The sequence below is a fragment of the Brienomyrus brachyistius genome, unplaced genomic scaffold, assembly GCF_023856365.1.
Source record: "Brienomyrus brachyistius isolate T26 unplaced genomic scaffold, BBRACH_0.4 scaffold48, whole genome shotgun sequence".
In the NCBI taxonomy this organism is placed as follows: domain Eukaryota; kingdom Metazoa; phylum Chordata; class Actinopteri; order Osteoglossiformes; family Mormyridae; genus Brienomyrus; species Brienomyrus brachyistius.
This window is the reverse complement of record NW_026042323.1, coordinates 356,268-374,624: the sequence shown is the minus strand read 5'-3', so window position 1 is coordinate 374,624 and position 18,357 is coordinate 356,268. Positions and strand designations below refer to the sequence as shown.

General features: G+C 47.6%; 2 protein-coding genes across 2 annotated transcripts in view; both read right to left on the bottom strand.

Annotated features, from left to right (window-relative positions):
- LOC125723388 (NACHT, LRR and PYD domains-containing protein 12-like) overlaps positions 1 to 18,357 on the bottom strand; it is a 216,133-nt gene that overhangs the window by 144,305 nt on the left and 53,471 nt on the right. The gene's annotated exons all lie outside the window — the stretch shown is intronic.
- On the bottom strand, positions 838 to 3,947 carry LOC125723414 (uncharacterized). Its single transcript, XM_049000021.1, has 2 exons — positions 3,773 to 3,947; positions 838 to 2,240 (listed from the first exon to the last, which is right to left on the bottom strand). Exons 1-2 carry the CDS (start codon positions 3,778 to 3,780, stop codon positions 1,475 to 1,477), a joined length of 774 nt encoding a protein of 257 aa, XP_048855978.1. The 5' UTR covers positions 3,781 to 3,947; the 3' UTR covers positions 838 to 1,474.

Here is an 18,357-nt window from a genome sequence, read left to right as displayed (position 1 = left end):
GACCCAACCTGACACGTGTGTATAGACAAACAGGCACACACATATACAAGCATACGTTCCCACCCTCATGCAGACATAAACAAATATTTACACATTCACCCAACATTTAGACACACAGAAATGAACGCTGTACACATACTCTCACTCCCCATATATACTCTATGTGGACCCCTATTTTTCCTCTGGCGAGGAGACCAGAAAATCACCCCGGACCCCGCAGTAGCCGAGAAGCCCACCAGCCCAGACCCCGACCAGACGGCCAGCTCTTCCTCTCAGCCCCAAATGGCGAACAGGGAACGGGGGTGTGAAAAGACCCCATGCCCCCCTTCGCCCGCTCAGATGTGGTGTTGGTGTGTGTTGTTCTAAAGTGCTTTTAAAACAGGTGAAGGGCATGGCACTAACCATCCCCTGCCGACCAACAGCTGGTGTTAGCTCGGCCTCTCCCCAGAGCCCTCAATGTCTGTGTGTGATTAAAATTGAGATGTGGGCCCTGGCACCAGAGGTAAGGCTGAATGAACAGACCGCCCTCTGGATGCCATTCTGTGTGCCCATCCCCAACGCCCTAAATGTATGTGTCATGAGAGAGTAAGTAATGAGAGTGTCTACGTTGTAGTGTATGAATGAGGTACAGGTGGTCGCGAGGGGACAGAGGAGGAATACCTACCCTGCATCCCAGCAACGCACCTACACCTCAAAGCCCTACATGTGTGGTGGTGTGATGGAGCGGGAGGAGGGAAGCATTTAGGGATGGGGAGGAAAGGAATGGGGGGGGGCGGGCAAAATACCTCCCCCCCCCCGGAGCCAGCTCCCCCGCTGACCCCCATAGGCACTCCCCGTTCCCCGAAATCCATCCAGGGAGGGGGGCCCAGGCCCATCCAGACCGGGGCCCAAGGCAGCAGCACCACCGGGCCCCACAGAGCCCAAGGCGCCCCACCGGACCCCACTACAAAGGAAAAGCTACCCCCACCCCAGCATTCAGTCAACTCCCAGACTGCATAAGACAAAAGACATCCAAAGACATTGTACCTCTCTGAAAGGTAGAAACATTTCACCGCTCGTCCAAGCAGCTTTGCATGTGCAAATGCACAACCCCTCACTCAACAGAGGTAGAGGCATTAGGCACAACCTGTCTCCAATTTAACCTGCGGCCCTCTCATCATTTGCCAAAACAAAAATTATTCCCAGGAAAAAAACAGACCCAATTCACACCTCCACCAGGTGGACCACCCTTAACGACCCACTCTATTGGAGTAGGAGGGACTGCTAAGGTGTGATGGTTACATCTACCCGCAACTCCCCCCCCCCCACTTTGTTTCACTCAACGAGCCCCCTTAGACTACTTACCCAGGAGGATAAATATGTGGACACTTACTACCTCCCTCAGGCTGAAGAAGCTGCTTGGATGAGCAGCGAAACGTTTCTAACTTTCAGAGACAAGTCCAGTTGCCACGAGTCAACCACCAGAGAGTATGGTCTAAGGTTGCCTGGTCCTTCTGTTCCTCTGTGGTGAAGGGTACCTTAAGGGTACCTTCACCACATTGCCATTTGATACTGACACCTTCACATTGCCTGCTTCTAAATCGCCAATGATCATTTCTTCCAATAAGAATTTGTCCACCTTAGTCTCAACAATATCCAAATTTATTGCATTCAGTTGGAATTCACTGTTTACAACTTCTACTGCCACATCCACAATTTCCAATTCAAATGCTTTTTCAAAAGCCTTTTCTCTAGTCTCCTCCACTTTGACTTCTCCAATTTGTACTTGTACAATTTCAAAACCAAATTTACTTTGATCTAAATATTCGAGATCAAACTGGCAGAGGTCTACCAGCACAGCTCCTATCTCCAGACTGTCTCGATGGTTGTCTACAGGCTTTATGGAGATTGTCCTGTTATTCATCACAAAAGCCTCTAACCCATGTACATCTATCCCCTTATCCCTCCCAAGCTGGCTAGTGGGTGGAGTTACTTGGGAGCACTCCTCTTCATCAGCCCAGCAGATGATCTCTTCCCACTTGTCCCAGGCTGCCCAATAAGCATCATCCGTCCAGCTAACTGCCTTGGCAATTCGCCTTCGGGAATGTGACTCCGTGGAACTGTCAGCCTGGTCAGAAGGTGATTCTGCTGGGGAGCACAGCTCTTTCTCATCTCCCCAGTCAATCACCTCTCCCCACTTGTCCCAAGTTGCCCAGTATCTGTCATCGCTCCAGCAAACAGCTTTCTCCATTCGTCTGATTCTGAATGAGGAAAAACAACATACAGGCAATGCAATGGAGCTGTCAGTCACTCCTGACATGTGGACTACACTTCTGCACTGACCCACACCTTCCCAATCAACAACTGTATTACTGCACAGGCAAAGCTGCTATCTTTGGTCAGCTGGCTGGCGTGAGATTCTCAATTCCAGACAAGTCTGCACATTCATCTCCATATGTGTAACAGTCTTACTACCTTGTAAATAGTCTGGAGGGTTTGCAGACTACCCCAACACTTTTGATGGAGCTAATTTTAGGTTTATAATGGAACAAAACAGATTGACTACAAGACATCTTGAGTGAGGGTTGGCAACCCTGCATATGACACTAACTAACCTGCACATAAAATTTAAATATAATCCAAACAATATACTGAATTTTACACAAACATATTTCAATATACAGTCATACCTCGGCTCACGAACTTAGTTCCTGACCTGAAAAGTGCGTGACCTCAATCAATTTCTCCCATTTCAAATAATGTAAATATGTATTATGTTCAATATGTTTAAACCTCAGAAACGCTGCATTTTCTTCAATTTTTAATATTTTTCTGTGATCAAGAATCCATCCATCCATTTTCCAAACCGCTTATCCTACTGGGTTGCCTATCCCGGAAGCAATGGGCACGAGGCAGGGAAAAATCGAGGATGGGAGGGCAGCCCATTGCAGGGCACACTCACACACCATTCACTCACACATGCACTCCTACGGGCAATTTAGCAAGTACCCGGAGGAAACCCCACGACGACATGGGGAGAACGCGACCAAGAATATAGACTTAAATTAAAATAACCTTACTTGTAACAAATAATGCTGTTGGCACGTCAAACTGTCGGTGCAGCGTTAAGAAAATCGGGAGAAGACTAACAATAATAGAGGATTTATACATGGAAAAATAAGTTCACACAACACGTTATTCACCATGAACTAGGACATATCGCCGACTTTCTCTTTAGGTCACTCTATACATACATATATACACTTCGAGCACGCGCAGTACAACTCAACACCCCCTACCGTACAATCAAATTATGACAGACTGTGCACATATAACTGAGAGCATACATTTACATTTACATGCTAACAAATGCTAAATTAAATAAAACATTAAAACTGAGCATACGCTGGTCGCTCGAAAGACGCCAAAACACGGAAAAGAACCACAAAACATCCCCCCAAAAAACTAAACAATCAACATTAAAAGACTAAGTAACAGTCAAATGCAGTAATTTCGAAAATATGATTTTTTTTATTATTATACTGGACATTTCTTCGCGTTTCGGGTGGTTCTTTGGGGAGCTTTCATTGGACCCTTTTCGGGACGTTTGTGTGTTCGCGGCCCGAAACACGTTTCGACAACCGATACAAAACATTTTGGAACATCTGGTTCGTAACCCGATTTATTCGTGATCAGGACTGTTCGTGGGTCGAGGTACCACTGTACATACAAAGACAGATACTAAATAATAAGATAAGTTATACGATAAAATGGGAGCAGAAATGCAACGTACCTTGCCATCTTGGTGCAGAAAAGCAAGTGAAGCCGCGTCTTTCAAACCGGTAGCTTCCCACGTGCGGAGGCATCAAATGTAACCAAGCAACAACATAACTAAATAATAACATCATAATACGTATAGTTGTTATATAATAATGACAGTTTTATAAGTTTTTTATTTACTTTTAGAAGTAAATAAGAAAAAAAATTGTGTAAGAACTGCAAAGCAAGAATATAGTAGTAAGCATGAATCACACATTCAGCTCTGGATAATATCAATGACTTAAAGACACGTGAAATGAACTGCACTCTTGGAGTCTGTCTCTCCCCAAAGCACTATGCACGGTAACTTGTTTAATATGGGAATTATAAAATGACACTTTGGTAACATTTCAAACTGTTGTATCGCGATACATAGCGATCAGTATGTCGAACTGTCACGCCCAGCTCGTACGATCCTCATGTGTGCCATGCCCCCCTGATTATCCACGTGTGCTTCCCCATTATACCCAGCTGTGTCCGATTATTTTCGATTATTATAGTCCATGTCTTGCTTTCGTTCCTGGTCGGTCATTGATGTTAGTTAGTCGATGTTCGTGCTTCGTCCCGTTTTAGTGCTAATAAATCCCAGTTTCCCCGTGTTCTGCCTGCCTGTTTCCTGCCCGTGCGATCGCGCTCGCAACCAGCCCAAAACCTGACATGAACAAGGTTATACATCACACAAGCTTCCCACAAGAACCTGTAATTAGACTAAGCGCGTACCACACTGGGCCCAGCTGCCTTTTACGGCAACCGAGCACGATCGCATCCCGCCCCCCTCCCCAGTTCTGCCCCCCTGTTGCACTTACTGGTCCGGACGCGAGCACGTTTTGTCATCAACCTGCAACTTTTTGTGTGAAAGAAACATAAGAAGCAAAGCTGTGTACCACAGTAGGGTAGAATTCATGGTTAATTTCGTGGCTTATTTGGCGCGGTTTTGAGTATGATGACACACACAGATTTGTCAAGTATACAAAGCAGAGGTTTTTATTTATTCGTGTTGCACGTATAGGAAGATCCACACTTTATCAAATATCTCAGGCAGACTGATGCTGCGCGGGATACCGGTGCCAAAAAGGTATTTGCGGTACCGCATTTTTGAAAGCTGTTCGGTATTACATTACATTTCTTTAGTACTTGTACTAATTACACTATTTTCGCTTCCGCTAACTATGGGATCATGACGATGGACTCTATATAGCAAAACCACTGCCAAAACTAAGTTATACACTAAGTTAGATCTGCATCCATCATGCTATATAAAATACTGAAACGTCAGCTAGTTAAGTATGATGTCCATAGCTTCACGTCAGTGATTTATGTCAGGGATATACATTGACGTCATCAAAGTTTGATGTTTGAATAATAAATAGATAATAAAGCATAATGTGCTGCGTGGGAAGTGTTTTATATGTGATCAGCTCATCAGAGCTGTATTATGGGATGTCACCAAGACAGGTAATGCTAATACTTAAAAGTAAATAGCATAATCATACAATGATAAGAAAGAGAATAAGGCAAAAACATTTCTTGAAATTTGGCCTGAGGGTGGCGCTAGAGTGATGGATGGATTGAACCCAAATTTGGTATGAATAGTTGGAACTGACCTCTATCGATGTGCCAAATTTAAAAAAAGTTGCCAATCAGCTCTATGGGCTGCCATAGACTCCCATGGCAAAAAGCATAATAATAGTGAAAACTACTAAAAACTATAGGTATCCTAATAATAATAGACTGTCATCTCTAAATTGCCCACAGTGTGTGAGTGAGTGCATTCCCTGCAATGGACTGGCATCCCATCCAAAAGTATACCATTGTGTCCTATGCTACCTGGGATAAGCTCCAGGCCCTCATCTCCAGGATATGCGGTACGAGGATGGATGAATAATAATCATGTTTATTTCAATTTCAATTATTGGCAAATATAAACATGTACCAAGGATAATAGCAATAAATACAGTATGCCAAAATAAATGCTAGAGGAGAATCCTGCAATTCCTGCCCCAGTCCTGGGTCTGGGGAGTTTATTCTCACTGAGATTGCATAGGATTCCTCTGGTTGCTGTTTTTCTCCCGTACACGTGAAGTGCTACTTCTTCATTGCCCACATGTGAGCCAGTATGTGAGCCCTGATCCGGGCTACCATCCCGCCCAAGGCATTTCCTCTGTATGCTGCTTCCTGTAGCCCTGCAGTGGATAAAAGGAAAGGACAATGGTTTGTTGATTTATAGCACATATATTATTATATTTTATATTGTTCAAATATACATTACTCAGTAATAACTCAGTAACTACTCAAGTACAAATGATGAACAAATACACTAACTTATGATTAAGAATGAACGAACGTGGGATCAGTATATAACTAATACTTTCTGGTTAATTAATAAATTAAGTAAGAGTGTACTACTTCAGGGGCGGCATGGTGGTGCTCTCATGCCCGGCTCGTACGATCCTCGTGTGTGCCACGCCCCCTGATTACCCACGTGTGCTTCCCTGATCTTGCCCAGCTGTGTCCACTTATTTTCGCCCAATCTCATCTATTTCAGTCCATGTCTTGCCTTAATTTCTGGTCTGTCATTGATGTTAGTTAGTCTTAGTGCTGTCTGCTCCGTCCCGATCCCGAATAAATCCTCGTTTTCCCCGTACTCCGCCTGCTTCCTGCCCGCTTGTCAGACTGTGCGCACTACCCGCTTTAACCAGCGGACTCTGACAGGTGCACTGGTTAGCTCTGTTGCCTCACACCTCTGGGACCCGGGTTCGAGTCTCCGCCTGGGTCACATGTGTGTGGAGTTTGCATGTTCTCCCCATGTCGTCGTGGGGTTTCCCCCCACAGTCCAAAAACATGCTGAGGCTAACTGGAGTTGCTAAATTGCCCGTAGGTGTGTGTGTCAGAATGAATGGTGTGTGAGTGTGCCCTGCGACAGGCTGGCCCCTCATCCTGGGTTGTTCCCTGCCTTGTGCACATTGCTTCCGGGATAGGCTCCGGACCCCCCGCGACCCAGTAGGATAAGCGGTTTGGAAAATAGATGGATGGATGTACTACTACATTATTAGTGCCCCCTCAAGTAAAGTGTTGCTCATAACTCATCTGGTCTTTTTATATGTTGTTAAAACATACTGAATTAATCCCTGCAAGAAATTCTTTGAGGGGGTTAGAGAGAAAATGCAGGAGACTGAATCCAGGACCTCAGCTATATCTTTTTTAAGTGTTTACGTGTAAACAGTCAAGACTTAACTATATGGGCTCATACTAAAATTAAAAATTCATGGCAAAGTGTTACTCCATTTTGAACAATATGAGCAGAGTATGCACAACCTTTTTATGTGAGACACAGCTATATGCACTATATATTTGTACTTCCCCTAGACTTCCTGAGACCTTAAATAGTGTGACATTTGCAATAGCGAAAGCCTTCGTTTTAAAGATGACTTTTCATGTTTTCACTTGAAATCATGTGGAAAGATCACATCTCCACCCACAAAGCTCTTTCATATTTCCTGCGAGCCTGCTCCAGTGGGCTCTTGGGCAGGCAATATTGTATGTTACAGACCAATAAAGGAGGATCACTGTTTGAGGGTACTATTATAACACTTGAATTATATTACTTATTATCCTCAGTCTTGATAGAATGGTACACTTCATTGATAAGGACCTACAGTGGTCTGTCAGTAAACCTACAGCTTGGACCACTACCTTAATTTCAGATCAGGTCAGGTCAGGTTGGGGAGATTGCACTGGAATAGGGTAGTAGGGACCTTGCGAGCTGGATCACCCTCAGGGAATCATGTCACATGGTCATAGTGCTGTACCTGACACTTACAATGCAGGTAACCTGACTCACGCGGGACTCCCTGAGCAACCACTCATTTGACACGAAGTCAAACCAGTGGTACCCAAGGATTCTCCGAAGAGACACAGTACCAAAGGAGTCCAGTCTTCATCTCTGGTCACTGGATAACGTCCATGTCTAGCAGCCACACAGCAAAATAAGGAGCACCAGGAGTCTAAAGACCTTCACCGTCTTACAAAAATATCAGGAGTGCCACAGACCCCATTCCAGCGACTACATAACCCCCATGCTCTCCCAATCCATCTACTGACATGATAGGAAGAGGCACGAGAGACATGAATGTCACTGCTGAGGTAAGTGATCCTCTCAAGTTTGACATTCTCTCTTTTTCTGAACTACATTTCACTGTAAACAGTACATCTACTGTAGATTCCCATTCATATTCCATTACTGCTTCTCCAGTACAGGGAACTGCTGTGCTGGGAGCTTACAACAGGACCCCAGGTACCCAGAGTAGTATACACACAGTCATAGTTCACACAGTCTGTTGATGGAAACTAGTGAACACAGAAAACTTGCAACATTATACAAAACAAGCTCATGTCTGGATGTCTGCAAAGACCCCTATGAAGAGAAACAGAGAGGACCCTGAAACTTTGCCTGGATTAGGGTTAACAGGGTCCTTCCCAGGGGCGATTTTAGCCCATTTTTGGGGCTGCTTCAGCATTCAGTAAATGGATGTATAAAGACTCCATCTTTATAATTTTTTTAATTAATATTTTGTACATTTGTGTATTTCACACTGTTCTATTTTTTGAGGGTATTCTTTATGTATCTGTATTATATTATACATACACATTAAAAGTGAATCCCTGTCCAAAAAATGCACTCCGTTTACTTTTTACTCACTATTAGCATCATTCATTACTCTCCTCCGGTAATTAAGGTTAGGATGTGTATTTTTTTATTCCAATCCATTCTTCTTTTGCAGTTGTGGTCTTTTGCAGCATTTTTTAAAAAACCTTTATCAAATTTGATGGTCTTGTTAAAGACTTTTCCAAAAAGTGTTTTGCTTTTCTTACACAAATGTTGGAATTAAAATGTTAAAATGTACAAAACAGTCATGTCATGTTTTTTGACAAGGACCCAGGCACAGAGAAACTCTTAGGATTTAATAAAGAAATTTGCAGACTTGCACAGAAATGGTAAAATGATGACTGATGACGGAGACGAAGACAACAGACGAAAAGGACAGGGAGGAACAGGGGTTTAAATGCACAAAGGAGACAGTCAGATAGAACTCGGGACAACTGGAAACATTTAAGGATGCGGGGACTGAAAGAGGCAGGGAAAAAGTCTCATTGTGACGAGTAAAGTGTATCTTGCCTTGCTGGGCAGCTCCCTGGGTGCTCAGCACCCCCAAAGCTCTGAACCTAGAATCGCCCCTGCACTACAGTTTTGCAGTCTGTTCTGCCAAACAATGTATTAAAAAGTGTAGTGTTATACATGACACTGTAATTAATTCAAGAGATGTACAATCAAGTTATAATAGTGTGATTATCATAATCACACAAATATATGAATTCCTCCGATGCTGAATTAAACAACCCTTCATGCTGTCCCTTATGTGAATTAGTAAAAATTTCCACACCTTTTTCACTATAGCCAACCATTCTCTCCATAGTCATATGCAATTCCAATTCCCCCTTTTATTTATTTTATGGCAGACAGACAGCAGTGTTTCCCCTATCATTATATTAGGGTGCCCCCCTGCAGAAGGTCAAGTTCATCTTATTTAATTACATTTTCTATATAGCGTCAGATCACAGCAGAAGTCATTTACTGTAAGGTTACCTTTACTATAGAAGAGCTCTATACATTGTCCTTTTAATAAACAGATTAAATAGCCTTTTGTTATTTATCTTATTTGCACAACAGCTTGTCATTTTTGTCTCTATACCAGAGGTGCCCAATACATCGATCGTGATCTACTGGTCGATCGCAAAGAGTGAGTAGATCGCATGACATAAAAAATAGAGGAAGGATGATGCGATCAACCGCGCCAGCTGCTGCGAAACTCCAGTAAGCAACCGAGTCGCAATTTATTTCTACTAAACTTAAGAGAGGGTATAAAACTGAATGGGGGAGCAGGACCAAGTACGAAGCCAATAACCTACCACTTCCATACGGAATGAAAGGAGGAGTATTTTTTCCCCACAAGGTCATATTCGAAGTGCGTTTGTCTCATCTGTCAGTCTACCATTGCTATTCTGAAGAAGGGAAATGTGGAGCGGCATTTTCGGACTGCTCATAAAAACTATGGCATTAACTTCCCTCCGAAAAGCGAGCTAGAAAGAGAAAGGTGAAGGAACTAAAATCCCAGTTCAATTAAAAAATAATGCATTTATGCCAAAGGGAAATTAATAATAATGATAAACAATATTAAATGATAACAATAATAATAACAACAATAAATAATAACTATCACGGGACGCTCGCGATCGCTCGGTGAGCGTGCAGGCGGGCGACGAGCAGGAACAGGCAAGCAGGCAAAGTTTGGTAAACCGGGGTTTAATTGGGAGACGGGGACCAGGATACAGCAGACACTGACTGACATCATTGACGGACGAAGGACTCGGTAAGACACGGACTGAAATACAAAGGACTGATTGAAAATAGACACAGCTGGGTACAAATCGGGAAAGAACACGTGGGTAATCCGGGGGCGTGGCACACACGAGGAGCCGACGAGCAGGGCATGACAGAACTCCCCCCAAAGGCGCGCTTCACCGGGCGCGCCAGGGAGGAGGCGACAGACGGGACACGGGAACCGGGACCTGGAGCAAAAAAAACAGAACCATCAACGAGAGACGGGAAACAGGACTGAGGCACAAAACAGGGCAAGCGACAGGACGTGAGACAGGAGCTGACAAAGGACAGGGAATGCAGAAAGACAAACCAGGAAAGGGGACACAGCGGGAACAGGAGGAACAAAAGGACCAGGAGTGAACGAAGGGAACAGAGGAGGACGAGGAGCAGAGACAGGAGGAACAAAGGGGAGCCCGAGGGAGACCCAGCGGGCGACGGGCGGCAGCCGGAGGAGCCGCAGGCGGCCGGGAGGCCGGAGCCGGAGGGGACCACGGAGGGGCAGAGGAGACAGGGCGAGGGACCCGCGGAGGGGCCAGGGAGGGAGCAGGAGGGAGCACCAGGGAAGGGGACGAGGGAGCTGGAAGGGGCCAGGGCGAAGGCAAGGCGAGGGGGGGAGCCGCCGCAGGCGGCGAGGGGGGGAGCCGCCGCAGGCGGCGAGGGGGGGAGCCGCCGCAGGCGGCGACGTCCTCCGACGGGCCGAAGGTGGGGGCCCCGCAGGCGACCGAGGAGCCGCCGTCGGGGAGCCCCCCGGCGACCGACCAGGCACCGGAGGGGGGAGCGAGGCAGGGCGACGAGGCACCGGAGAGGGACCCGCAGGCGACAGCCGACCCGGAGGGCCAGGACCCACGGGCGCCAACCGAGCCCCAGCGCAGGCGAGGCAGGGCGAGCCAGGGGGCAGGGCGGGCGGGACCCCAGCCCTGCGTCTGTGCCCCCTCCCCTTGCGGGACACAGACATGCCGACCCCTGCTCGGGGTCGACGTCTCCGGGGTGAGGACAAAGGAGTCAATAGTGCGGTCCCCGAGGGGTCCCATTCAAGCTCCTCCACCTCCAAGAGGGAGGAGCCAAGATGGAGTCTTCCGGGACCACCTCGGGGACTAGGGCGAAAGGAACCGGGGCAATAGGCGGAGGGGGCGCCTCTGGAGCTGCTGCAGGCGGAGGGGGCGCCTCTGGAGCTGCTGCAGGCGGAGGGGGCGCCTCTGGAGCTGCTGCAGGCGGAGGGGGCGCCTCTGGAGCTGCTGCAGGCGGAGGGGGCGCCTCGGGAGCTGCTGCAGGCGGAGGGGGCGCCTCGGGAGCTGGAGCGCGGTCGGGAGCTGGAGCGCGGTCGGGAACTGGAGCTGCAGGCTGTGGGGGCACCTGCCCGGGAGCTGCAGGCTGAAGAGGAAGCAGCTGCGCAGGCAGCAGGGGCGGCTGCGCTGGTGGCAGCGGCGGCTGCGCAGGCGGCAGCGCAGGCGGCTGCACGGGAGCGGGGTCCGCGGGCGGCGGCGGCTGCACGGGAGCGGGGTCCGCCGGCAGTAACGGAGGGAGCTCCTCCGCATCGGCGATCGCCGGTCTCTTCCTCCTCCTCCTCCTCTGGCGCCTGGCGGGAAGCGGCGCGACGTCCGTGAAAACGGACGGCGGAAGAAAGTCTCCGGGTAAGGGAAGAGGTAGGGTTCCTCCTCCTCTTCGTCCTCGCTTTACGGCCAGAACATGTCCACTGGGCAGGTTTTCCTAGGGATCGGCCCCAGGACTGGGGCTAGGACGGGTACACTCGTCTCGTCCTCTGAAGGGAGCCAAAGCTTGGAGAGCGAGCAGGCTCCCAGGCGGATCGGCTCTTCCGGGATCCTCCTCCCTCTCCGCTTACTTTTCTTCTTTGGGTCCGTCATTCTGTCACGGGACGCTCGCGATCGCTTGGTGAGCGTGCAGATCATTTTGACTTGGTCATTTATAAGTAGCTCGCAAGCTGAAAAAGTGTGGACACCCCTGCTCTACACTTTCGCGCATGGCGGAGTTCCGTCCCGATGCGCGATCACAGACACGTGCGCGCACACACAGGTGAGCACACTCCCACCAGCGGACAGAGCGCGCGTCAGAAAATATGTAGCGTCAGCCACCTGAAAAGCAGAGAAAAATATCTGCATTTTTCAAACGCTCCCAGGGTGATAAAGATGTTTCACAATGGAATTTTCTGCTTTAAACTATCACCATTTTTTGCTATCAGCTATCGTTTTTAAAGCCTAACAGTTAATATATTTTCAGCTCAAGCCAAACATCCGCAATAGGCTGCCAGGAGACCATCTTGTAGCTTGCATGCGGATCTCAATAAATAGGCCTGACGTTTCTGACTTCTCATGTCAAGAGGCTCTAGAAATGTTCTTCTCTTTTTTCCCCTTGTCCTGTCCGGCAGCTTTAGCAGAATCATGGTATGAATGCACTGCTGTGCCAAACATGCTTGCTTTACCATGAGGGGCTCTATAAACTCCGTATAGGCCCCTCATGTTGATCTATTTCTTTTTATTTGAATTTTATTTATTTATTTCAGTTTCATCATGTAAAAACATTGCAGTGGGTGAGCTGGCCGTAGTGGAGGGACATATTAGGAGGGGAAAAAAGAAGGAAAAGGAGAAAAAAAAGACAGGAAAAAGAAAAAAAGGAGTGGATAGATTCAGAAAGGAATAAACAAAATTATAGCGTGCAGAAAGTAACACAACTATACAAGCATATAAAATCTTAGTATGTGCTTGGATGGGTGCGTGCAAGTGTATGTACATGTGTGCTCAATTGTGTAGGCGAGATGCAGGCTAGCGTGCGTGCCCACTCACTCAGAGGTAGAGTGTTGGATGCGTGTGGAGATGTATGAGACTGTATGTAGTGTAGGAGTGAGTATGACTGTTGAGAAACTAAGATGAATTTAAAATTGACGGGCGCTGCTTGTGAACAGCTCTCCTAAGATGACTTTTAGGGACATCCTAAGGACGTCTAGAGGACCAGTTATGGACCTTTTAAGGACATTTTCAGGACATTCTGTGAACATATTATGTGCATTAAGCCCAGGTAAATCCCTTTTTCTAAATAATTAATATTTGACATTTTGCCAGTAATGCTAGGGACATAAACAAGGGACAGCCTGGGGATGCCCTTTGGAGGGCCAGCTCAATGTCCTTTATTGGGTACATTCTTAGGATGACCATGTTACTGATGTGCTGCTGTGGCCAACATTTTACCCCATACTGTGGTCTGTGTGGATCCCAATGTCTCAGTGCAGTGATGGGGACACCGTACCGTAATCAGGGCTATGAGGAGTTTAAATCAATGTTGCAAAAAAGGTCCAATACCACTGCAGCCAAGAAAAGCAGGCAGGCTTGTTGGCACAGGTATTGCCGACCGAGTAAATGCATAAATAAAATAAAATATCTCACAACCAAGTATTAGACTATGAAGTATTGTCTGAAAAGAATTAAAATACTGTTAATAAATACAGAGCATCACAGATGCGACACAATTAAGAAGTAAGCCTATTATTTGCTGTTAAGTAATGTAATGCTCCTTAAAATTCCATTACTGTGATGTTACTCATAATGTAAACCTAATGTTAACAATAACTTAACTGGTACGATTTCACATGCAATAGTAGTAATAGAAAAAGGTGTATGTTAATATTACACTTAATGGAAGATGAGCCATTGTTTAACAAACAAATGATTTACAACAGGACAAAACATAAGCATATGTGTAGTGAAAAAACGACTAGGAGTCCGTCACCGCAGTTAACATATTCGATATTCAGTTTTCTGGCTTTAATAACATTTAACAGAAGTAATGTGGGGCGTTTTAATTACAGAATTGTGATGTCCAGTACACAGACAACGATGTACACGGATTATTTTTGCGCTTCAAACCATTTCGTGATTTGTGCAAAATCGTATTTATAGGTAATATAATAGGTCCTGTCAGCTGTAATGACATGGTGGTTTAGCATTTTGGCCTCATGGCGACTGCTGCACACCCCTTTGTTTCCCAGATTGCTTTACATATGAATTTTAATTAATTCGTTTATGTTCGAATGTATCCGTATAATGTGCAATGGATCAATACATGAATGGGTTAATAACTTTGAAACTAGACAAGACAGGCACATTGTCTGCCTGGTCATTGGACAAAGTGTGTTTTGATCATTGGACAACAGGGAACAATGCACACCTCTTGGGTTTCAGAATAACTTTCTCTCTAACAGTTATTAATTAATACATTGTATGCATATTATATGCCACTGCTCCATTTCATACATATTGACAGAGAGAGTCCCTCACGATTCGTGCGCTAATGTAGTTGGAGGGGCGGTGCTCATATATGGCTGACTTACGCAGAAACATTGACTTAACCAAGAACAAAAACTGCTCGAAAGTTTTGAGACTTAGCGTAAATTACCATAGCAACATGTCTCGACTAAAACCTACCTACCTACCTTTCGTTGTACGGGTTAATCGCGAAATTACACCACACGTCATCAAGTTACTCGCAAAGTTACCCCGATAAGCCAGATACCCCGCTTCGTAGTACAGGCCACAGGGCGCGGCCATCTTTGTTTACACTCGGCTCCGGGACGCAGCCATCTTTGTTTAAATGGGCGTGGCAAGGGTGCATGGGCACATGCCTTTACTGTCTTACGGGGGCATAACCAGACCTTTTACAGTGGGCTGGTGGTGGCAAGGCTGCCTGGGCACCTGTCCGTCCTGTCTGAGGAGGGCATAACCAGACCTTTTACAGTGGGGTGGGGGTGGCAAGGTTGTCTGGGCACCTGCCCCTTCTGTCCGAGGGAGGAGCACCCAGAACTTTTACAGTGTGGTGGGGGTGTTGAAAAGCTGCCTGGGCACCTGTCCGTTCTGTCTGACAGGGTCATAACCAGACCTTTTACAATGGGGTGGGGGTGGCAAGGGTGTCTGGGCACCTGCCTTATCTGTCTGACGGGGAGTAGCCAGATCTTTTACAGTGGGGTGCGCGGGGGTATGTGTGCCTGGGCACCTGTCCGTTCTGTCTGACGGGGGCATAACCAGACCTTTTACAGTGAGTTGGGGGTGGCAAGGTTGTCTGGGTAGCTGCCCCTTGTGTCCGACGGGGGAGCAACCAGACCTTTTACAGTGGGGTGGGGGTGGCAAGGCTGCCTGGGCACCTGCCCCTTCGATCCTACCGGGGAGTAACTAGAGCATTTACAGTGGGGTGGGGCTGGCAAGGCTGCCTGGGCACCTGCCCCTTCGATCCTACCGGGGAGTAACTAGACCTTTTACAGTGGGGTGGGGGTGGCAAGGGTACCTGCGCACATGCCTTTTCTGTCTGACGGGGGCATAACCAAACCTTTTACAGTGGGGTGGTGGTGGCAAGGGTGTCTGGGCACCTGCCTTATCTGTCTGACAGGGAGTAGCCAGATCTTTTACAGTGGGGTGGGGGTGGCAAGGGTGCCTGCGCACATGCCTTTTCTGTCTGACGGGGGCATAACCTGACCTATTACAGTGGGGTGGGGGTGGCAAGGGTGCCTGCGCACATGCCTTTTCTGTCTGACGGGGGCATAACCAAACCTTTTACAGTGGGGTGCGCGGGGGTAAGGGTGCCTGGGCACCTGCCCGTTCTGTCTGACGGGGGCGTAACCTGACGTATTACAGTGGGGTGGGGGTGGCAAGGGTGTCCGGGTAGCTGCCCCTTGTGTCCGGCGGGGGAGCAATCACACCTTTTACAGTGGGGTGGGGGTGGCAAGGGTGCCTGCGCACATGCCTTTTCTGTCTGACGGGGGCATAACCTGACCTATTACAGTGGGGTGGGGGTGGCAAGGGTGCCTGCGCACATGCCTTTTCTGTCTGACGGGGGCATAATCATACATTTTATTGTGGGGTGGGGGTGGCATGGCTGCCTGGGCATCTGCCCCTTCTATCCGACGGGGGAGCAACCAGACCTTTTACAGTGAGGTAGGGGGGGGGGGGGGGTAAGGCTGCCTGGGCACCTGCCCGTTCTGTCTGACGGGGGGCGTAACCTGACGTATTACAGTGGGGTGGGGGTGGCAAGGGTGTCCGGGTAGCTGCCCCTTGTGTCCGGCGGGGGAGCAATCACACCTTTTACAGTGGGGTGGGGGTGGCAAGGGTGCCTGCGCACATGCCTTTTCTGTCTGACGGGGGCATAACCTGACCTATTACAGTGGGGTGGGGGTGGCAAGGGTGCCTGCGCACATGCCTTTTCTGTCTGACGGGGGCATAATCATACATTTTATTGTGGGGTGGGGGTGGCATGGCTGCCTGGGCATCTGCCCCTTCTATCTGATGGGGTAGTAAGCAGACCTTTTCCCGTGGGCTGGGAGGGGGGGGTAAGGGATCCTGGGCAGCTGCCCGTTAACTTTGATGGGAGTATAACCAGACCTTTAACAGTGTGGTGGGGGTGGCAAGAGTGTCTGTGCACCTGCCCCTTCTGTCCTACGGGGGAGTAACCAGACATTTTCCAGTTGGGTGGGGGTGGGGGTGGCAAGGGTGCCTGGACACCTGCCCGTTGTCTGATGGGGGCATAACCAGACCTTTTACAGTGGGGTGGGGGTGGCAAGGCTGCCTGGGCACCTGCCCCTTCTATCCTACGGGGGAGTAATCAGATCTTTTACAGTTGGGTGGGGGTGGCAAGGGTGCCTGGGCACATGCTTTTTCTGTCTGATTGGGAGTAGCCAGACCTATTTCAGTGGGGTGGGGGGGGAGGTAAGGGACCCTGGACACCTGCCCATCCTGTCTGAGGGGGGCATAACCAGACCTTTTACAGTGGGATGGGGGTGGCAAGGCTCCCTGGGCACCTGCCCCTTCTATCCTATGGGGGAGTAATCAGACCTTTTACAGTGGGGTGGGGGGGATAAGGGTGCCTGGGCACCTGCCCATTCTGTCTGACGGGGGCATAACCAGACCTTTTACAGTGGGATGGGGGTGGCAAGGCTCCCTGGGCACCTGCCCCTTCTATCCTATGGGGGAGTAATCAGACCTTTTACAGTGGGGTGGGGGTGGCAAGGTTGTCTGGGCACCTGCCTATTCTGTATGACGGGGGAGCAACCAGACGTTTTTCAGTGGGGTGGGGCTGGCAAGGGTCTCTGGGTACCTGCCCCTTCTGTCCGATGGGGGAGTAACCAGACCTTTTACAGTGTGGTGGGGGGGGGGGGGGGTAAGGGTGCCTGGACACCTGCCCGTTGTCTGATGGGGGCATAATCAGATCTTTTACAGTGGGGTGGGGGTGGCAAGGCTGCCTGGGCACCCGCCTGTTCTGTCCAACTGGGGAGCAACCAGACCTATTACTGGGGGGTGGGGGTGGCAAGGGTGTTAATTATTTAACAAATCAAATTTCTTTATTTATTTAAATATATTAATAATAATTTTATTTACTTCAATCCACTGAAGCAGAATAGTAACAGGACATAATTATATTTTCCAGTTTTTTTTTCGGTCTGTTATGTCTCCAGTTAAATGATTATTATACACATTGATTGATTGTCATTGTGTCAGTTATGTTCAGCTGCAGTAATACAGTGAATTTAACTTAATCCAGCAGACTGTGGTTTCATTATGTTACTCAGTTATGCTTTGGGTGACGCTGAAGCAGGACATTAATAGGACAGAACAGAAAGCCTTTACTGTCATTGTACAGGGAGGGAATATAGTAAATGGACAAAAATATATAAAATGTACATATACAGGGGAGAGGGAAAGCCCCCCCTCAATCAGATTACATTTAGTTACATTTAGTCAAAGAAAAAAACTATGAAACTATATTTTTGATGTTATTCAGCTCACTGAAGACAGTCATTTATTGTTTGTCAAACACACAGTACTGTGCAAAATTCTTAGTCAGTCCAAAGAAATGTTTAAAGCTGTTTATCTGGGTAGCAAGTGTACTTTGGCTTAGAACAAAAAACACAATTTAATATTAGAATGTGTGCAAATTAAAAGTAACACAATAAAAACTAGTAATAATTTCTTCTGTTTCCTAAAAAGTTACTGATATCTAGTTGGATGGCTAGATGAACACCGCTTCAGTTCCCAAACTTCTCCTCAGGGGGACCTCAGCCGTTCCATGATTTTGTTAAAATTTCACCAACAGCTCAATTAAATAATTAAATATATTGGTTTAAAAAG